Source organism: Oncorhynchus mykiss, chromosome 16, assembly GCF_013265735.2.
Source record: "Oncorhynchus mykiss isolate Arlee chromosome 16, USDA_OmykA_1.1, whole genome shotgun sequence".
NCBI classification, from domain to species: Eukaryota; Metazoa; Chordata; class Actinopteri; order Salmoniformes; family Salmonidae; genus Oncorhynchus; species Oncorhynchus mykiss.
Window position 1 is genome coordinate 38891758 of NC_048580.1, and position 23262 is coordinate 38915019.

Here is a 23262-nt window from a genome sequence, read left to right on the forward strand (position 1 = left end):
CAAGTGCAAACCCTAGCCTACTCGTTGCGAACAAGTCTACGACTTACTTCCCAGTGCTGAAACTTCAGACAACAATACACTTATATACAGGGCACATAGAAAGATTCCAAATGCCCTAAAGTCCATTATTTGAGTGAGGAAATGTAGGCTAGATGGACTAAACTGACAGGTGGATCCAATCGGGGGTTCATTCATTGATTCCTTCATTGATTGTTTCAAAGTGTCGACATTGTGACGTAATACCATATTTGGTCACTCTTCAATTAGTACTGCAGGCAGAGGTCACTTGAGTCAATAACCTACTAGGCTTGTAAAAAAATGGGGATAATGTTGATACCCTTGAACAATGTTATAGGTTTATCCTACCATAGCCTACGATCTAATTTTAGGCCCAATTTCAAGTTTCTCATGTAATCATTTTAGTAAAATATTCCTGTAGGTCTATACCAACAACTCATTACTTTGCCCACCATGTACCATGTAAACCGCGTATCATCCATCAGAAATCTTACAAGACTGTAAAAAGTGGTCCACACCATGTTCAGCTGATATGGCTTGGCTCATTCAGTTGCCGTGCCTATGTTGAACGTCTTATAGGCTAGTCTTTTTTTAACGATTTCACATCTCGTGGAGGTATTTGAGCAAATGTTAGATAACAATTCACCTGTTTATCATAGGCCTATTTTTAAGCGAAGATGAATGGTGGTGGTGGTCACTGATTTCTTCAGTGAAAGGCACTTGGCGACACTCCCTTACATTTCTGCTGAGAGTCATCAATTATGCAGCCAGGGTAGCTGCAAGTACTGAGAGGGAAGATAGCAGCAACAATATGGCGACAACCGCAGTTTCTCCCGAATCTTTTCGACATCTGCAGTCCAACAACGCCTTTCTGGGTTCCTTGTAACGCTTATAAAGTAGGTGAATTCTTAGCTTTTTCTAAAACGCTTGCATGTTTTGACGAATCGGTTGGTTATAGTCTGTCAATAGCCTTATAAAAATGTCGCAGAGCCGCTCTCTGACCAGCATTTTTTTTGTTGCTTGAATAGGCTGCCTGCCAGAGCCTAAACCAGATTCCCGTTATATTTAAGCTTAATCGATATATTGCTAATTTCCTGCACAGAGCTAACCATAATATTGTTCAGATAAATAGGGAAAATTATGAGGTGATGATGTCCCCGATTTTGACTGCTTAAAAAACTAAACGATTACATTTTTAAAAAATAATCTAAATGTATGATTATCAAACGAAAATGAATGATTTCGTGCTTAAATTAGTATTTATTTTCGTGATAGTTATGCCACGCAGCAAATATGGGCCAATGTATGGCGATTAGAACCAGTAGCCTAGCCTAATGTGATAGCCTAATTCTCTCCTCCACCATGCATTAAAAAAAATCATCCATCTATTCTAGCCTATTCTAACATGTAGGGGGGAGGGGGGGGGGGGGGGGGGTGTTGGTACCAGAGCCTTTCAAACGGTGCCGCTATCCTTCACACCTCTTTTTCATCCACCTTTCATCTAAAAAAATATATAATCAAAGCAAGAATCTTATTACCATTGTAATTTCGTTGCATACACATACCCTGGTATCGACCTGGTGGTCGACATGGCTTTACGGGTGTGGTAGCCTACATACTGTATCTCCTTCCTTCAAGGAGCCTATTTTAGGACTAGGCAGCGTGTTAAACGCTCAGAATATCCTAGAAACACTGAATTATTGGAGAAAATGATGGAGAACAATATTTTTTTCTGGAGTCTATGATGTTGATGGCGACAAGGTAGGACTATGTGTTCGAGATGGGACTTTTGCTCCGTGGAAAAACCTGAGCATAACATAGAAACCACCCACTGCAGCATTTCGCAGTGATTCCTAGGCTCTGATGGGCCGCACTTTTGGGTAGGCTGCTGCTAAACGTGTGCATCGCAATATCTCTGCACGATGCTTATCATGCCTTATTATGTAAAGCCTACAAACCGACTTTGTAATTCGATTGGCAACGATAGAATGATCGATATTCATGTTTATACATCAGAACAAACACACCATTCAGCAATAGCTCGCCTATTGCGCCTGTGAAAATGAGATTAGATAACAACGATACAGTGGCCTAGTGTGCATGTCTTTGCCAGGGAGATTGGTGTCATTGAGCTTATAATATAGTAAACAATAGTATAAACTGAAATTGATAGGGCCATCGACTACCAGGAATAATGGCAGGTGGTGCAACAACCCACAGAGACCTGCCTGCTTCTTTACAGAATATAGATTGCCATCATACCATGACGCCGAATGTGTAGCCTAGGGTATGTTTGGAAAATGAAAGGGGTGGTCATTATGTAAGGGCTTTTTAGGTAGCCTAAGGATATTTGGCCACCGGTATACCTGTGAGACACGGTCGTTAACGGGAAAAGCTGCATGGTGCTCTCTGTCTGAAATGGTTACATAAAACATGCTGGTGCACCGCTACTGGATGAAACAAAATGACTGAAAAACGGTTCATTTCGTATGTCCCATTGGGTCCAAGTAAGAATAGAATGAGGGATGGTTGCTATCACATTATGCTGATGCATAGCCTTATTTTACACCAGCCAGTGTGTAACATTTAAGTCGGTAAGTAAAACGCTGTAGCCTAAACAACCATCATGTGCTTTTTGATCTTGCTTGATGAGTTAAGTGTTTGTTTTATCAACGTGACATATTTCATTATCGGATTATACCACACCTGCAGCCCATATCCTTGTTAGTAAACCATTACCCTGTAGCCTATGTCTATAGGCTCATGGCCTGCATGCATCCCAAAATCTTGTTGTCTTGTTTGTCCTGTCATCTATATCCCCTTTGAGTGTAAAGCAATAACATAAAAAGAGTGACGAAGTTGATATCGCATTAAAACGGCTATTTTGTAACCTGATATTTCAGCCGCTAGTCCCTTTCCTTGCTCGATCTTGTGGTGCTGAAATGGACAGCGCCCGTGAGAAGCGTGAGATGAGGGATTGGAATGCAGCTTTCCTTCTCTTATCTCCGATTTTCGGCTGCAATATGAGATTTTAGCATTTTCTAAGTGTTTCATGAGCTGTAAGGTTAGATATGTTGTCAATCCCTGTAGTTAGTTATATTGTGTGAATGCGAACAACACAATTATACAATCTCTACAGTGGACGAGCATTCAGCATGAGAACAAACCCTGACATTTTTGTCGTTTGTTGAATCGAATCTTTCATTTGAAATCGTGAGATTTATACAACGTTATTCATTGCAATATGTTAGCAGGAAGTTTTGATATTGACAGGTTTCTAAATGATGAATGATAGGCCCATTTTGGATGTAGGCCTGGGCCTCATCCTCCTTCGACCTTCTGGGTCTGATGAGAGATCTGATTCAGAGGTTAGATATAAACCTATACAGAATGTGTAGGCTATAGACTGTACACTGTACCATTTGTAAAATGTGCGATTTGTTCTGATATGTGTTTAACATACCTGTAATCTGGACAGCATGATTTTGCTATATGGACAGAAGTACCCTCCTAGAGACGCTTTGAAATGGTCTTTTGACAGATGTGATGCCCCGACATGATTCTGTACTAATGTCATGTACGGTACAGTATCCTATTATGTGAGGTATGATGTGGGAAATGGATACACTGAATTGCAACTGAATTGGGGCTGTTTTGATACTTTCTTAAGGAAATTCAAAGCAAAGGTAGTTATACTGTTTTGGGAACCCGTAAGCAAGCTACTGTAAGACAGTGCCAATGTAAGTGGAAGTTCTGGTATTTTATTAGTGGGATTAAACTGTGTAGTGACAGTGTGTCAGAGTTTTGCTCTGATTAGGCTCTCTCTTTCTCTGTGTGTGTGCGCGTGCGTGTGTGTGTGTGTGTAGGCTCTCAATGTGTGCTCTCAGGCAAGGGAGGGACTGCTGCTGCTGTCTCATTCATCCCCCTGACCGCTGTCTTAGTATCTTCATCCTTTTCTCTTAAGAGTCACGCGTCCCAAATGGTACCCTATTCTCTGCACTACTTTTGACCAGATTCCTATAAGCACTGGACTACTTTTGAACAGATTCCTATAGGCACTGGACTGCTTTTGACCAGATTCCTATAGGCACTGGACTACTTTTGACCAGATTCCTATAAGCACTGGACTACTTTTGACCAGATTCCTATAAGCACTGGACTACTTTTGACCAGATTCCTATAAGCACTGGACTACTTTTGACCAGATTCCATTAAGCGCTGGACTACTTTTGACTAGATTCTTATAAGCACTTGACTACTTTTGACCAGATTCCATTAAGCACTGGACTACTTTTGACCAGATTCCTATAACAATGGACTACTTTTGACCAGATTCCTATAACAATGGACTACTTTTGACCAGATTCCTATAACAATGGACTACTTTTGACCAGATTCCTGTAAGCACTGGACTACTTTTGACCAGATTCCTAAAGGCACTGAACTACTTTTGACCAGATTCCTATAACACTGGATTACTTTTGACCAGATTCCTATAACACTGGATTACTTTTGACCAGATTCCTATAACACTGGACTACTTTTGACCAGATTCTTATAGGCACTGGACTACTTTTGAAAAGAGCCCTATGGGCACTAGTCAAAAGTAGGGCACTATGTAAAGGGAATAGGGTGAAATTTTGGCTGCAGGCAAAACTACGAATACAGTATAGCCCTAAAAGCATGATGTCATCCCATGATCATGTAGCATCTCATGTAGAATCTCATGCAGCATCTCATGTAGCCATCTCATGTAGAATCTCATGTAGCATTTCATGTAGCCATCTCATGTAGCATCTTTAGCTCTGTCAAGTAAGTGTCTATATTGTCAAACTAGGAAACATGACCCTATGAATGCACTTATGAGGCAAAACATTGTAAAACATTTTTTACCTTTAATCAAACCGGGAAAGACCCAAAAGGTAAGAAACCTCTTTTACGAGGGGAAGCCTATGAATGATAGGCTATGCATTGTGCTGCTGTTGTAAAACAGATTCTGTTGTACTATAGTGTGTCTGTGTATTCTCTGAATCAGCAGGAAATACAGGTCAGTGGAAGGTATTTCCTTACAGTTCCACATCCCATTAGTCTGTTGTGGTCTGTTGGGTCTGTTGCCAGATGGGTCTCTTTTCCTTTATTGGCACAGAGATTCATGACATGACACATTTCTATACTACTACTATACTACTATACCATTACCATAATATTATTGCGTTTTCTACATTGGGCCAAGCATGGTGAGCATGGATTGTGACAGTGAGAAACTTAAAAATGTCATAAAATGAAATGGCAAGTATTCTAATTCTATGCTTGCCATATGTAGACAATATTAGTGTTTTATACTGGGTTGGTAGTCAGGATGAAGCTCCTCCTCCAAGACGCTACCCAGCAAATCCTTTCATCATCCTAATAATATCCTTTGAATATTCATAATCCTTTCAGTAAGTTGACACATCTCTGATTTCAACACGCCTGAATCAACCACACCTTTTAAAAATGATGCAATTAGTATCTTCAATTGATAATGAGCACAAATAATATATCAATCTGAGTAAAACGCTATTGAGTAGTTTCTTCCCCCAAAATACTTATCTTTTAATAAATATATATTTTAATAAAACACAGGGTGTCACCTACAGCACTTAATGGCTTCCTCACAAATGGCACCCTGCTTCCTGTATAGTGGACAACTTTTGACCAGGGTCCATTGGGCTATGTAAACTATATAGTGACTAGGGTGCCATTTGAGATGCAGCCAATGATCAAGCCTACTTGTCATATCTATCATAGATGAAAGCCATTGACTCATATTTGTTCCTTCTTTCTACATCTGTAGTGTGTTTCGAAAATAGCTGCATCATTATTTGATGTTTTCGTTGGTATTTTTAGTTTGATGATCTCACATTAAAACCCTTATCTCTCATTCAGTGTTAGTGTCTGGGGGCCCGTCCCAAATGGTACCCTATTCCCTACATATTGCAATACTTTGGACTAAGGCCCATAGAATTCTGGTCAAAAGTAGGTCACTATATAGGTAATAGGGACACATTTGGGACACACATTCTGTTCTTTTCTTCTTCTGTCAAGACTAGACTGTACTGGTCCATTTCTGTGATGGCTCTGCTGTGACAGAACTAGAAATACCTTCTCATGCTCTGAGGCTCTTCCTTACTGTAGACAAACAGGGAGAGAGTATCTGCACCCAAAATGGCACTCTATCCCCTATATAGTGCACTACTTTTCACCAGGGCACATAGTGCATGCACAAAAAGAGTTACACTCAGTAATAATAATGATAATACTTCCAGTTCATACAGATACATCTTGCTGTTATGATAATTCATGTATTACATTTACAAAAAATACACAAAATTATTCAAACCATTTAACATTTTATGCCTTTTATTTTCAAGAAAAATACATCAAAAAAGTCAAGGGCCTCAACTCCTCTCTTGGCTCAATTGTTCTTCTTTCTCCTCCTCTCTACTCTCTCTCTTTGGCCCCCCAGAGCTGGTTACAGTGGATGGTACAATACTTGACGACCAAGTAGCTGCAGGATGAAAACATGGCTGCACCCCTTATGGCACCACCAGGACCTGACAGCTTCAAGTATTTTACTGCGGAATCATTGGCTAACATCGAGCTCCGGATCAACGAGGAGAAGAACAAACCGCCGCCCAAGCAGGACAGCAGTCACCGTGACGACGACGATGACAACAAACCCAAGCCCAACAGCGACCTGGAGGCTGGGCGGAATCTGCCCTTCATCTATGGCGACATCCCTAGTGGAATGGTGGCGACACCACTGGAGGATTTGGACCCCTTTTACCAGGCTCAGAAAGTAAGTGAGAAACACACCTCGTCCGTATCCCCTTCTCTATCACACGCACACACACACATCCCTTCTTGCCCTTGCTTTTTCTCAACACCTTACATCAAAGATACAGTGCCTTCTGAAAGTATTCAGACCCCTTGACTTTTTCCACAGTTTACGTTATGTTACAGCCTTATTCTAAAATGAATTAAATTGTTTTTTCTCTCATCAATCTACACACAACACCCCATAATGAACAAAAAAAGGTTTTTTGAAATTTTAGCAAATGTATAAAAAAACATACCTTATTTACATAAGTATTCAGACCTTTTGCTATCAATCAATCAAATGTATTTATAAAGCCCTTCTTACATCAGCTGATGTCACAAAGTGCTGTACAGAAATCCAGCCTAAAACCCCAAACAGCAAGCAATGCAGGTGTAGAAGCATGGTGGTTAGGAAAAACTCCCTAGAAAAGGCTGGAACCTAGGAAGAAACATAGAGACGAACCAGGCTATGTTGGGTGGCTAGTCCTCTTCTGGCTGTGCCGGATGGACATTATAACAGTACATGGCCAAGATGTTCAAATATGACCAGCACGGTCAGATAATAATAATCACAGTGGTTGTAGAGGTTGCAACAGGTCAGCACCTCAGGAGTAAATGTCAGTTGGCTTTTCATAGCCGATCATTCAGAATATCTCTACCGCACCTGCTGTCTCTAGAGAGTTTAAAACAGCAGGTCTGGGACAAGGTAGCACGTCTGGTGAACAGGTCAGGGTTCCAGAGCCGCAGGCAGAACAGTTGGAACTGGAGCAGCAGCACGACCAGGTGGAACTGGGGATAGCAAGGAGTCATCAGGCCAGGTTGTCCTGAGGCATGTTCCCAGGGTTCAGGTCCTCCGAGAGAAAGAGAGCGAGAGAGAGAAAAAGAGAGAAAAATATATAACAGACTGACCCTAGCCCCCCTACACAAATGTTGCAGTATAAATACTGGAGGCTGAGACAGGAGGGGTCGGGAGACACTATGGCCTAGTCCGACGATACCCCCGGACAGGGCCAAACAGGCAGTATATAACTCCACCCACTTTGCCAAAGCACAGCCTCCAAACCACTAGAGGGATATCTTCAACCACCAACTTACTATCCTGAGACAAGGCAGAGTATAGCCCACGAAGATCTCCCCCACGGCACGAACCCAAGGGGGGGGCGCCAACCCGGACAGGAAGATCACGTCAGTGACTCAACCCACTCAAGTGACGCACCCCTCCTAGGGACAGCATGGAAGAGTGCCAGTGACTCAGCCCCCGAAATAGGGTTTGAGGCAGAGAATCCCAGTGGAGAGAGGGGAACCGGCCAGGCAGAGACGGCAAGGGAGGTTCGTTGCTCCAGTGCCTTTCCATTCACCTTCACACTACATCCAAGATGGCGTAGCAGTGCAGACGTGTTTTGTCCGTCCTCTCGTGTACTTTTGTATTTTTCATCTTTTTTGTATATATTTAAATTTTATTTTCAATCTCTTCTCCATTTTAGTTCAATTATACCTTCCGGTAACCTGCCTCACCCAATGTGATACGGAACCGCTATTATAGCAAGAACCATCTAGCCATCAGAAGCTAGCCAGCTACAAGCTATTTAGTCATTGTTAGCCACTGCTAGCGGCCTTTACCTTCTGCACAGGTACCAGCCCTTTTTTTAGCTTGGATAATACTCGCCAGCCTACCAGTAACGGACTGTCTCTCCACTACAACGCCGGATTCCTGCCATAATCCCTGGACCATTCTCCTGATCTTCACAACTAGCTAGCACCCACCGAGTTACCCAGTACCGAAGCTATCCCTGAGGCCCACTTCCCAGCCTACTCAGTTGTTCACCCGGACTCCACCCAAACACGGCTATAACACACTACTCCACCGGATCCTTGCCGCAAGCTCTGGATCTTGGCACCGGATCACCGCTGCTACCGAGTGGCTATAGTGGCTAACGCCCCTGCCCCGAAGCTAGCACCAGTTAGCCGTGAGCCAGGCGCATCTCCCGGATAGAAAACTAAATTACTACAACTACAATACCTCTTTCGCCATCTGGCTTGGATCCTTAGTCGCACGGCGCCCCGCCGCACCACCAAGACAGGTCTGCCGACGAATACTCCATCCGCTGTGCCTTCAACCGGCCTCCGTCAGACATCGGAGCAGATGTGTCTACTAGCCCCGGGCTACTAACTTTAAACTCTGTGTCGCCCGCGTGCTAGCGTAGTAGCTACTACTCCGCGACTTCCCGGTTCCATCTATTGCTGCCCCCTGGACCCTATGATCACTTGGCTACATACCTGATGCCCGCTGGACTGTCCATTAATCGCGCTACTCCATTCTGTTTATTTAATATATAATATATATATATATATATATATATATATATATAATATATATATATATATATAATTTTTTTTATTTTTATCTGTCGGCCCCAGCCACGAACTCAGGCTCTGTGTGTAGTTAACCGACCCTCTCTGTCCATTCATCGCCAGTTTACCTGTTGTTGTTTTAGCTGATTAGCTGTTGTTGTCTCACCCGTTGTTGTCTCAGTTAGCTCTCCAAATCAACACCTATTGTTACTTTATGCCTCGCTGAATGTCTCTCTCATATGTCAATATGCCTTGTATACTGTTGTTTAGGTTAGTTATCATTGTTTTAGTTTACAATGGAGCCCCAAGTTCAACTCATTATACCTCTGATACCTGCTTTGTCTCCCACACATGCGGTGACCTCACCCATTATAACGAGCTTATCCAGAGATACAACCTCTCTTATCATCACTCAGTGCCTGGGCTTACCTCCGCTGTACCCGCACCCCACCATACCCATCTGCACATTATGCCCTGAATCTATTCTACCACGCCCAGAAATCTGCTACTTTTATTATTTGTCCCCAACGCTCTAGGCGACGAGTTTTGATATTCTTTAGCCGTACCCTCATCCTACTCCTCCTCTGTTGCTTGGGTAATGTGGAGGTAAACCCAGGCCCTGCATGTCCCCAGGCACCCTCATTTGTTGACTTCTGTGATCGAAAAAACCTTGGTTTCATGCATGTCAACATCAGAAGCCTCCTCCCTAAGTTTGTTTTACTTACTGCTTTAGCACACTCCGCCGTGTCTGAATCCTGGCTTAGGAAGGCCACCAACAATTCTGAGATTTCCATACGCAGCTACAACATTTTCCGTCAAGATAAAACTGCCAAAAGAGGAGGAGTTGCAATCTACTGCAGAGATAGCCAGCAAAGTTCTGTCATACTTTCCAGGTCTATACAAACAGTTTGAACTTCTAACTTTAAAAATGAACCTCTCCAGAAATAAGTCTCTCACTGTTGCCGCCTGCTCCCAGCTGTGCCCTGGACACCATTTGTGAATTGATCGTCCCCCATCTAGCTTCAGAGTTCGTTCTGTTAGGTGACCTAAACTGGGATATGCGTAACACCCCGGCAGTCCTACAATCTAAGCTAGATGCCCTCAATCTCACACAAATCATCAAGGAACCCACCAGGTACAACCCTAAATCCGTGAACATGGGCACCCTCATAGACATTATCCTGATCAACTTGCCCTCCAAATACACCTCCGCTGTTTTCAATCAGGATCTCAGCGATTACTGCCTCATTGCCTGTGTCCGCAATAGGCCCGCGGTCAAGTGACCACCCCTCATCACTGTCAAACTCTCCCTAAAACACTTCTGCGAGCAGGCCTTTCTAATCGACCTGGCCCGGGTATCCTGGAAGGATATTGACCTCATCCCGTCAGTCGAGGATGCCTGGTCATTCTTTAAAAGTAATTTCCTCACCATCTTAGATAAGCATGCCCCGTTCAAAAAATGCAGAACCAAGAACAGATATAGCCCTTGGTTCACTCCAGATCTGACTGCCCTTGACCAGCACAAAAACATCCTGTGGCGGACTGCAATAGCATCAAATAGTCCCCACGATATGCAACTGTTAAGGGAAGTCAGGAACCAATATACGAAGCTAGCTTTTTCAAGCAGAAATTCACATCCTGTAGCTCTAACTCCCAAAAGTTTTGGGACACTGTAAAGTCCATGGAGAACAAGAGCTCCTCCTCCCAGTTGCCCACTGCACTGAGGCTAGGTAACACGATAAATCCATGATAATCGAAAATTTCAAGAAGCATTTCTCAACGGCTGGCCATGCCTTCCTCCTGGCTACTCCAAACCCAGCCAACAGCTCCGCCTCCCCCGCAGCTACTCGCCCAAGCCTCCCCAGCTTCTCCTTCACCCAAATCCAGACAGCAGATGTTCTGAAAGAGCTGCAAAACCTGGACCCGTACAAATCAGCTGGGCTAGACAATCTGGACCCTCTCTTTCTAAAATTATCCTCTGCCATTGTTGCAACCCCTATTACCAGCCTGTTCAACCTCTCTTTCGTATCGTCCGAGATCCCTAAAGATTGGAAAACTGCCGCAGTCATCCCCCTCTTCAAAGGGGGTGACACCCTAGACCCAAACTGTTACAGACCTATATCCATCCTGCCCTGCCTATCTAAAGTCTTCGAAAGCCAAGTTAATAAACAGATCACTGACCATTTAGAATCCCACCGTACCTTCTCCGCTGTGCAATCCGGCTTCCGAGCCGGTCACGGGTGCACCTCAGCCACGTTCAAGGTACTAAACGATATCATAACCGCCATCAATAAAAGATAGTACTGTGCAGCCGTCTTCATCGATCTGGCCAAGGCTTTCAACTCTGTCAATCACTGTATTCTTATCGGCAGACTCAATAGCATTGGTTTTTCTAATGACTGCCTCGCCTGATTCACCAAATACTTTGCAGACAGAGTTCAGTGTGTCAAATCGGAGGGCATGTTGTCCGGACCTCTGGCACTCTCTTTCTGGGGGTACCACAGGTTCAATTATCGGGCCGACTCTTTTCTCTGTATATATCAATGATGTCGCTCTTGCTGCGGGCAATTCCCTGACCCACCTCTATGCAGACGACACAATTCTGTATACTTCTGGCCCTTCCTTGGACACTGTGCTAACTAACCTCCAAACGAGCTTCAATGCCATACAACACTCCTTCCGTGGCCTCCAACTGCTCTTAAACGCTAGTAAAATCAAATGCATGCTTTTCAACTGTTCGCTGCCTGCACCCGCCCGCCCGGCTAGCATCACCACCCTGGACGGTTCCGACCTAGAATATGTGGACAACTATAAATACCTAGGTGTCTGTCTAGACTGTAAACTTTCCTTCCAGACTCATATTAAACATCTCCAAAATCAAATCTAGAATTGGCTTTCTATTTCGCAACAAAGCCTCCTTCACTCACGCCGCCAAACTTACCCTTGTAAAACTAACTATCCTACCGATCCTCGACTTCGGCGATGTCATCTACAAAATAGCTTCCAACACTCTACTCAGCAAACTGGATGCAGTCTATCACAGTGCCACCCGTAGCACACATTCCAGCAGGTACATCTATCTCACTGATCATCCCCAAAGCCAACACCTTATTTGGCCGCCTTTCCTTCCAGTTCTCTGCTGCCAGTGACTGGAACGAATTGCAAAAATCACTGAAGTTGGAGACTTTTTATTTCCCACACAACTTTAAACATCAACTTTCTGAGCAGCTAACCGATCGCTGCAGCTGTACATAGTCCATCTGTAAATAGCCCAACCAATCTACCTACCTCATCCCCATACTGTTTTTGTTTTATTTACTTTTCTGCTCTTTTGCACACCAGTATCTCTACTTGCATATCATCATCTGCTCATTTATCACTCCAGTGTTCATCTGCTAAATTGTAATTATTTGCTCCTATGGCCTATTTATTGCCTACCTCCTCATGCCTTTTGCACACACTGCATATAGACTTTCTTTTTTCTACTGTGTCATTGACTTGTTTATTGTGTTATTGGCTTGTTTATTGTTTACTCCATATGTAACTGTGTTGTTGTCTGTGTCACACTGCTTTGCTTTATCTTGGCCAGGTCGCAGTTGCAAATGAGAACTTGTTCTCAACTAGCCTACCTGGTTAAATAAAGGTGAAATACTTTTTTTTTTTAAACACTCAATTATAGGACCTACTGAAGAGATGAGTTTTAAAGGTCGAGACCGAGTCTTCGTCTCTCACATGGATAGGCAGACCATTCCATAAAAATTGAGCTCTATAGGAGAAAGCCCTGCCTCCAGCTGTCTGCTTAGAAATTCTAGGGACAGTAAGGAGGCCTCTGTCTTGTGACCGTAGTGTACGTGTAGGCATGTACGAATTGTCTGTAGAGCTCCGAGACAGGTTTGTGTTGAGGCACAGATCTGGGGAAGGGTACCAAAGCATTTCAGCAGCATTGAAGGTCCCCAAGAACACAGTGGCATCCATCATTCTTAAATGAAAGAAGTTTGGAACCACCAAGACTCTTTCTAGAGCTGGCCGCCTGGCCAAACTGAGCAATCAGGGGAGAAGGGCCTTGGTCAGGAAGGTGACCAAGAACCCGATGGTCACTCTGACAGAGTTCCAAAGTTCCTCTGTGGAGATGGGAGAATCATTTCTGCAACACTCCACCAATCAGGCCTTTACGGTAGAGTGGCCAGACGGAAGCCACTCCTCAGTAAAAGGCACATGAATGCCCATTTGGAGTTTGCCAAAAGGCACCTAAAGACTCTCAGACCATGAGAAACAAGATTCTCTGATCTGATGAAACCAAGATTAAACTGTTTTGCCTGAATGCCAAGTGTCTAGTCTGGAGGAAACCTGGTACCATCTCTACAGTGAAGCATGGTGGCGGCAGCATCAGGCTGTGGGAATGTTTTTCAGTGACAGGAAGACTAGTCAGGATTGAGGAAAGTATGAACGGAGCAAAGTACAGAAAGATCCTTGATGAAAACCTGCTCCAGAGTTCTCAGGACCTCAGACTGGGCAAACGTACACATTCCAACAGGATGATGACCCAAGCACACAGCTAAGACAACGCAGGAGTGATTTCAGGACAAGTCTCTGAATGTCCTTGAGTGCAGCATTGAAGCCCGGACTTGAACCCGATCGAACATCTCTGAAGAGACCTGAAAATAGCTATGCAGCAACGCTCCCCATCCAACCTGACAGAGCTCGACAGGATCTGCAGAGAAGAATGGAAGAAACTCACCAAATACAGATGTGCCAAGATTATAGCATTATACCCAAGACTCAAGGCTGTAATCGCTGCCAAAGGTGCTTCAACAAAGTACTGAGTAAACGGTCTGAATACTTATGTAAATGTCTATTTCCATTTTATTTATTTTTTTGCAAAAATGTCTAATAACCTGTTTTTGCTTTGTCATTATGGGGTATTGTGTGTAGATTGAGTGGGAAATAACTATTGAATACATTTTAGAATAAGGCTGTAATGTAACAAAATGTGGAAGAAGTCAAGGGGTCTGAATATTTTCCCGAAGGTAAGCAACATAGTAAGCAACATGACTCAGGTCCTGTCCTGTGTAGAATGAGTCAGCTTCTGTGCAGGTTCGGCATTGTCAATGAGTTTTAACCTTATTCAGTTGGTTTAGAGGACAGGATTCCTGTCATCGATGGCTTTGGTGGTTTTGACAGTTTGATGTCAGTATAGATATTTTATGCATATTTAAGAAATTATTTTTATATCAAAATACTGACACGTTGTCCAGTTGAGATATTTAATTAAACCACATAAAGGGGTTGTTCAGTCACATGATATACTGTAGCCGACACATTTACTGTAAGGCCCACTTTGTATATATTATTATTCAATTCCAGATATTATAAACCCATGACACAAATGATCATGGCATCGTGTAAACTGGTGGTACAGGAGTTGCTTTTTGGCTTGTGATTGGTCTGTGCACAGTAGCTACTAGGGGTGTAACGGTACACGTATTCGTATCGAACTGTTCGGTACACGGTTCTTGGTTCGGTCCGCACTGAACCCGAATAAATACAGAAAAACTCAAGGGCCTCAACAATAGGTCAGCCTAGAAAATAATATATACAGTTGAAGTCGGAAGTTTTACATACGCTTAGGTTGGAGTCATTAAAACTCGTTTTTTCAACCACTCCACTATTTTCTTGTTAACAAACTATACTTTTGGCAAGTGGGTTAGGACATCTACTTTGTGCATGGTAGTACCCAGCAAACAGGTAGTACCCACAAACCAAAGCATAGGTTTTCAATGAATTGGCCAAAGCACCCTGTGCGTACTTAACAGTGACAGCCATTCCCATTACCCCAGAGTGGGAGATGTACCGTTCTACAGACACGATCATGGTGCATTCGAAACCAAGTGGGAAGTGGGAATTTACCACAAATGATTGGTAAAAATCCACTTGAACGGCTCTAAAACTGGTAATTACTAGTGGCAAACTCGTCTATCATCCTGAGCACCCACTTCTCCCACATGGTGACCTCTGACGTCACCTACTGAGGAAATGGTTTCTATAACAGCATTTTTGGCAGTTAAATGCAATTATGTATAAAAAGCAATCTATGAATGTGGTTTTTGAACTCTATCATTTGTTTACAAGCGTGATACCTGTGCTTATAGTTTATGGGTGACACAGCTTCTTGGGCGTTAGCCAATTGACGTTTCTCAACGAGTTCAAATCACATGAATGTATCCAACTCGTATTTACAACTTCACAACTGGCATCTCCCACATGGTTATTAACGCAGAATCAGAGTGGCAACTTGAGAGGCCCAACATAACAACCTGGTCACAACAGTAAATGTCATGGAAATTGTGAATGCTGAACATTGTGAATTGCATTTCATTTTCCTGCTGTACCGAAATGAGACCTCAAAACCACATTACCTACTGAATCGTGTGTTTGGTGAACCGGTACACCCCTGAAAGCTACATACAGTATATGTTGTATTATTATTATTATTATTCTGTACAATGCCCTGTCCCCACTGTCCCCAAGGCATTAAAGTTTTAGTGTGCTTGAGTGCAGATTACTCTAGAATACTCTAGTTGTTGAGGTTCAGTTGTTGTACCTGCTTGTCTCCCCCATCTCTCCTCTACCCTCTTCTCTGTGTCCACCTCGCTCTCACTCCCTCTCCCCAATGGCTTAGAGGGCTACTGGGAAAAGGTTAATGGCAGACACTGTTTGTTGAAACACTGATGTTCCAGATGACAGACTTTTCTAATTGTTCAAAAATGTTTTCCTGCAGAAGAAATACGGCAACGCAAACCAGCAGAAATGCATTAGCTAGCTGACTTAAACAAGCAGTGTGGTTTTTGTGACGAGTGATGTATGTTGTATTGTTGGTGTGTTTTTTATTTTACCTTTATTTAACTAGGCAAGTCAGTTAAGAATAAATTCTTAATTTCAATGGCGGCCTGAACAACTGCCTTGTTCAGGGGCAGAACGACAGATTTTTACCTTGTCAGCTCAGGGATTCAATCTTGCAACCTTCTGGTTACTAGTCCAACACTCTAACCACTAGGCTACCTGCCGCTCCAAGTGTAAGCATGGCCTTGAAAATGTTTTTTGTCATCATGCATGTTGATATAGGCTAGATATTTCTAAGAGTGTAGCTGTAAAAGAGACAAGGGGGTCCCATCCTCCTCTCTCATCATGGATATCTTCTACACGACCTAAATGAAAATGGAGAAAAACTGTACAAATCAATGGAGGTGAGGTCACAAGAGCGAGAGTCGCACCTTCTGATGTTATGATTTTTGTCTGCACCTTGTCTCATGTTGGTTGAAGTGCTGTCCACTTCCCTCCTTCGTCAGTCTTAACTATGTCGATGTAAATGTAAAATGGCTCCTGACTATTATAGATCATAATGAATGATATTACATTGACGGGGGTCCTAGATCAGCATTCATACGCTAAGACCCTTCATAAATACAGGCCCTGATTTTGGGTCTTTAGCCAAGTAATTGGTAGCACTGGTGCTCCCAACATAAAAAAGTTAGGAGCATAACATACAATTTAGGAGCTCCAGATAAGCAGAGTTTGTAAATTGACTGAGATAAGGCTTATATTGGGCCTATAGGAATTCGGTCTACTTTTCGAGCACATCCTGCACCATCCTTTAAGGAATCATCCTTTAAATACATGGTTTATTATAAAAAGCTAAAACGTTAATATAAATACCTGTCATTGAAATTACAAAGTCATTGGTGGAATAGGTTTCTACTATTTTCCTATTGAGGTACATTTTCAATGTCATGCAACACTGTCTCTATAAGAACATCACTGTTGTGAGTGACAACATGCAAGAGATCAGTCATTCATTCTTTAATTACTATGAGTGGGGTAACATCTCACTGCAAGAACTGGCAAATCTGGTGCAGTCATTGATCTCCTGATGAAGCTATCCCGTTTCCTTTCTTTCTGTGCTCCCAAATGATCGGATACACTGGTAAAGTTACCATGTTATTAGCTTGATAACTGAATAAGATGTAAACAAATGGTTAGCCCGCAAGTAGTTTTAGAACGGCCCGCGACTTGGTTTATGAATGTAAAAGTCGCCAATGCGTTACAGTAATAAAAAACACAGCGCCGGTTATATGGGTCATATATTTTGAACAGTGTGGGCTAGAAATCATCCGTTTTCTCTCTACTAATTAGGGCTGGGAATTTCCAGGGACATCATGATACAAATTATTATTTTCATACTTATGTGCCAATATGATATATGTTGCAATTCTCACGATTCTATATATATTGCTAGACGATACTGCCATTTTATTGTGATTCGATGTTCCAAACAAATTGATCACTAAATTGCTCGAATCGCTTATCTGCTGCAGAAGGACAATAGAGAACCATGAGAAAACGCGTTTTGATCAATCATGGTAACAAAAGTGCTGACAACATGTTGGCTCACCATTTAAAAAGAAGATTATGGCGAAGGAGAAATAGCAGATTTTGGGCGCAGGTACAGCCGAATAGCGCTAGCTAACGCCAACTACCCAGCAAAACGTTTGTTTAAAGAAAAAGTAATACATCGTTCTCCCAAATAAATATTCTAGGTCTTACAGCTAAATCTTTAGGAGCGTTTGCGACCAAAATGGTCACACTTTAGAGCCCATCTATAGCTAACCTCTATGGAAGTTATTGTATTGGATGATGTAGAATTATGTTAAATGATATTCTAAAGAGCCCGCGTGCTCTAGTATATGTGTGTTTCACTTACCTCCCTCTCTCTATCTAGTACTGCTGACAGTTATGTAACAAACAAGTTCAGTGCACAAGACAGAAATTGTGTTCTCCTGATGAAATGTGAAAAACAGACACAGGGCCAGTAGAGGGAAGGCGAGCCAGTTTATAATCCACTGCCCAGCCACTCTGTTCTTGCCTCTCTCTCACGTGAATGCAGGGAGGAACGAGATCTATGTTTTTCATCTCTGTTTTAGGTTATGTCTGAAATGCCACCTTTTCCCTACAAAGTGCACTACTTTTGACCAGATCCCTATGGGCCCTGGTCAAACGTAGTGTAATATATACGGGATAGGGTGCTATTTTAGACAACCTCTTTTTTACAACCACTCTCCCTCCCAGCCTTTTATCAACACCCCTCTCAGCTTTCAGCTAACAGGGGAATCTGATTATGGCTAGCATCAAGTCTTGTGCTACTGCCAAAGGGAATGGATCCTCCTTGGCTAAGATTATAGCATCCCTGTACAGCCATGATGTGAAAACAGTTACTGCTTGAAGGGGCAAAAGCTAATGAAAGGGAAGTGATCCTCCCTGGGCTAAGATTCTTCCATCTCTGTAGCCTATCTACAGTTTCCTCAGCTGGAGAGTCGCGTATGGCTCGCGAGAATACTACAGCCATGATGGGAGAACACCATTTTATTGCTAGTAGTCATGAGAGATCATGTTATTGCTTTGGGGAATAATAAGCAAATGAAGGAAACACACCAACAGCCTGTGTATGGAGGATGGATGGACGGATGTGAGGAGAATATAATGTGGAGAAAGCTGGTCTGTCTCCCCTCCCCTGACACAGTACTGGCTCTGTTAGAGTGTGTCAAGACTGAGACTGGGAGAGAGAGAGGGAAGGGCCGGCCAACGAACAGTCTGGCTGGCTGATGGTTGATGATGCAGCACTCTAACTCAGCCTCAGTCTGCTGTGTGGGGGGGCTGGGGCTGGGCTATACTGGGACGCTGTTCTGACTCTCTGAGAATACTGATGCGTGTGTTCCCACTCCCAAATGGCACCCTATCCCCTTTATAGTGCACTACTTTTACCAGAGCACATATAGGGAATAGGATGCCATTTGGGGCGCAGATGAGAATCTTCATTCAAGGGTATCGCACCCTCTGTGTGTAGGTCAGTTTGTCAGAACACCAGGTCAGCCAACCTGGATGCGGGCTGGGTTGTGTTGGGGCTAGGGCTAGGGCTGGCCCATGCTATACTGTCCTGGGTTGAGTTGGGGATTGGCCAGGCTGTGCTAGCTAGATTGTGTTTAGCCTCGATTTCCTCACGTCCGTTCTCAACAGCCGAGTGATGAACGAGACAATGCAGTGTGGTAATGCGAGACTAGCTTGTGCCCGGGTGTGGAATTTTGTCACTACCAGCCCAGTATAATGGGAGGGAGGCTGGAAAGGAAGGCGGGGGGGGAAATGGAAGACGTGTGCAAGGATGCGTGAAAGAGTGGCATCAGTCTCTCTTAGATGCAGCCAAGCCCATGTCATTGAAATGCATTTCGCTGTGAGGAACCTTTGAGGTACACTTAGACTCAATCCCAATAACTCTCCCCTCACCCCTCCCCCTCATTTTTTTTGTGTCCCTCGAAAACGGAGCAACTAGCGGTAGGGTGAGATAAATAACGCTATGGAATAGGACTTCGCTACAATACTCACTCGCGAACAGCAGAAGCGGCTAGGATAGCCTACCACGCAATTCATTGACGACGTGCCTTGTGTTTTTCACAATGCCTATACTGGCGGCAGTAACAGCTTTCCTTATATTTGTCATGCAAAATGCATACTAACCATATGGGCAACATATACTATATATACAAAAGTATGTGGACACCCCTTCAAATTTGTGGATTCGGCTATTTCAGCCACACCCTTTCTGACAGGTGTATAATATCGAGCACACAGCCATGCAATCTCCCTAGGGTAACATTTGCAGTAAAATGGCCTAACTGCAGAGCTCAGTGACTTTCAACTTGGCACCGTCATATAATGCCACCTTTCCAACAAGTAAGTTTAGCAAATTTCTGCCCTGCTAGAGATGATCGAGTCAACTGTAAGTGCTGTTATTGTGAAGTGGAAACCTCTAGGAACAACAATGGCAAGGCCACACAAGCTCACAGAACTTGACTGCTGTTACAACAATTGCAACAATCACTACCGAGTTCCAAACTGCCTCTGGAAGCAACGTCAGCACATTAACTGTTCGTGGGGAGCTTCATGAAATTGGTTTCCATGGCCGAACAGCTGCACACAAGATCACTATGCGCAATGCCAAGCGTCGGTTAGAATGGTGTAAAGTTCACCGCCATTGAACTCTGAAACAGTGGAAACGCGTTCTCTGAAGTGATGAATCACGCTTCACCATCTGACAGTCCAACAAACAAATCTAGGTTTGGCTGATGCCAGGAGAAAGCTACCTGCCTCAATGTATAGTGCGAACTGTAAAGTTTGGTGGTTGGAGGAGGAATAATGGTCTGGGGCTATTTTTCATGGTTCGGGCTAGGTCCTGTAGTTCCAGTGAAGGGAAATCTTAACGCTACAGCATACAATGACATTCTAGAATCTTCTGTGCTTCCAACTTTGTGGCAACAGTTTGGGAAGGCCCGTTCCCGTTTCATCATCACAATGCCCCTGTGCACAAAGGTCCATACAGAAATGGTTTGTTGAGATCGGTGTGGAAGAACTTGACTGGCCTGCACAGAGCCCTGACCTCAACTCGATTGAACACCTTTGGGAGTAATTGGAATGTAGACTGCGAGCCAATATCAATCAGTGCCCGACCTCACTAATATTCCAACATTTCCTGGAAAGCCTCCCCAGAAGAGTGGAGGCTGATTGTTCAAAGTAGAGTAGTACTGAATCAGGACATTCCATAATAGCAGTTTGACATGTAACAGTCGCATTCCTTTCACTCATTTTCTGCCATTTCTTGGGAATTAATGATTAACCAGTGGAACCAATAAAAAATTAAAACCACTGTTCTGTACTAATAAACTCATAAAAATACATTTTCTCTCACTGTCAACTGCGTTTATTTTCAGCAAACTTAACATGTGTAAATATTTATATGAACATAATAAGATTCAACAACTGAGACATAAACTGAACAAGTTCCACAGACATGTGACTAACAGAAATGGAATAATGTGTCCCTGAACAAAGGGGGGGGGGGGGGGGGGTCAAAATAAAAACAGTCACTATCTGGTGTGGCCATCAGCTGCATTAAGTACTTAAGTACTGCAGTGCATCTCCTCCTCATGGACTGCACCAGATTTTCCAGTTCTTGCTGTGAGATGTTACCCCACTCTTCCACCAAGGCACCTGCAAGTTCCCGGACATTTCTGGGGGGAATGGCCCTAGCCGACACCCTCCGATCCAACAGGTCCCAGACATGTTCAATGGGATTGAGATCCGGGCTCATCGCTGGCCATGGCAGAACACTGACATTCCTGTCTTGCAGGAAATCATGCACAGAATGAGCAGTATGGCTGGTGGCATTGTCATGCTGGAGGGTCATGTCAGGATGAGCCTGCAGGAAGGGTACCACATGAGGGAGGAGGATGTCTTCCCTGTAACGCAGAGCATTGAGATTGCCTGCAATGACAACAAGCTGAGTCCGATGATGCTGTGACACACCGCCCCAGACCATAACGGACCCTCCACCTCCAAATTGATCTCGCTCCATTGTACAGGCATCGGTGTAACGCTCATTCCTTTGAGGATAAACGTGAATCCGACCATCACTCCAGTGAAGACCAATTTTTGTCAGTCCTGTCTGGTCCAGTAACGATGGGTTTGTGCCCATAGGTGACATTGTTGAGGTTGACGTCTGGTGAGGACCTGCATTACAACAGGCCTACAAGCCTTCAGTGCAGCCTCTCTCAGCCTATTGTGGATAGTCTGGGCACTGATGGAGGGATTATTCATTCCTGGTGTAACTCGGGCAGTTGTTGTTGCCATCCTGTACCTGTCCCGCAGGTGTGATGTTCGGATGTACCGATCCTGTGCAAGTGTTGTTACACGTGGTCTGCCACTGTGAGGACGATCAACTGTCCATCCTGTCTCCTTGTAGCGCTGTCTTAGGCGTCTCACAGTTTGGACATTTTAATTTACTGCTCTGGCCACATCTGCAGTCCTCATGCCTCCTTGCAGCATACCTAAGGCACGTTCACGCAGGTGAGCAGGGACCCTGGGCATCTTTCTTTTGGTGTTTTTCAGAGTCAGTAGAAAGGCCTCTTTAGTGTCCTAAGTTTTCATAACTGTGACCTTAATTGCCTACCATCTGTAAGCTGTTAGTGTCTTAGCGATCGTTCCCACAGGTGCATGTTTTTGGTTCATTGAACAAGCATGGGAAACAGTGTTTAAACCCTTTACAGTGAAGATCTGTGTATTTGGATTTTTTTTACGAATTATCTTTGAAAGGCAGCGTCCTGAAGTTGCTGAGTTTATTTATACCAAACATTTTAGGGTCTCTACACATATTGGCTACATTGCTATGCATCCATTGGCATATTTTTTTATCCTCCACTTCACAATAAGCAAAAAATAGTTAGCTAGTTAACATTACTTCAGCTGCATTGCTTGACAGATATCTTCAATCTCTAATGTTAGCGATAGAAATTCAGACTTTTTTTTATGAACAGCAAGGCAAGCTCACAAAATTGTGTTATTCAATTTGCAGTAACATTAAATGCTTTAGCTACATTCTTTACATCCACTGTGTTTCACAAGATGGTTTGCTGGTTTGCTCAGGAGTACCTAAAAAGTGAATTACAATTCATACAAATGTCAAACACCCATATAGCAAACTAAATGTATATGTAGCTGGCTAATGATAGCTAGCAAGGTAGCTTGTAAAATAGTGATTTTCGTAAATTAACTTCATTACGAAAAAATATGCAGAATTGTTTGTCTACTTTAGCTAATATATACCTCTTATCTGTCATTTTTTCATGATTCCTCATGAAGTTATAATGACTTACAATCATATATTTTCTGTGACAAATGTTTTTTTTATAGATTAATAGATTTATTTAAACTATTTTCATAATTCCTTATTGATTGTGATAATGTGTGAGTAACCCTTTTAGAGCGTCCCGCGAATCCATGCTAGAATTTTATTTTATAGCTCAGGTAAAATAGGTCATTAATTTTTAATGGTTTGAGCTAGAGACAAGTGGTTTTCTGCATTGTAAAGGTGCAACCACTGACACAAAGCCATGCTCTGTTTGTTTCTATCGATGGCAGAGGCTGTGGTAC

At 43.2% G+C, this 23262-nt stretch overlaps 1 protein-coding gene across 13 annotated transcripts in view; it reads left to right on the top strand.

The window, feature by feature from the left end:
* The first annotated feature begins 618 nt into the window (after positions 1-618).
* Positions 619-23262, top strand: part of LOC110491926 (sodium channel protein type 8 subunit alpha) — a 90068-nt gene continuing 67424 nt past the window's right edge. For all 13 annotated transcript variants that reach the window (XM_036946813.1, XM_021565792.2, XM_021565800.2 and 10 more), the window contains exons 1-2: positions 619-914; positions 6527-6859. In XM_036946813.1, coding sequence (XP_036802708.1) covers positions 6584-6859 — 276 coding nt within the window. In that variant the 5' untranslated portion in view covers positions 619-914; positions 6527-6583. The remainder of the gene's footprint in view (positions 915-6526; positions 6860-23262) is intronic.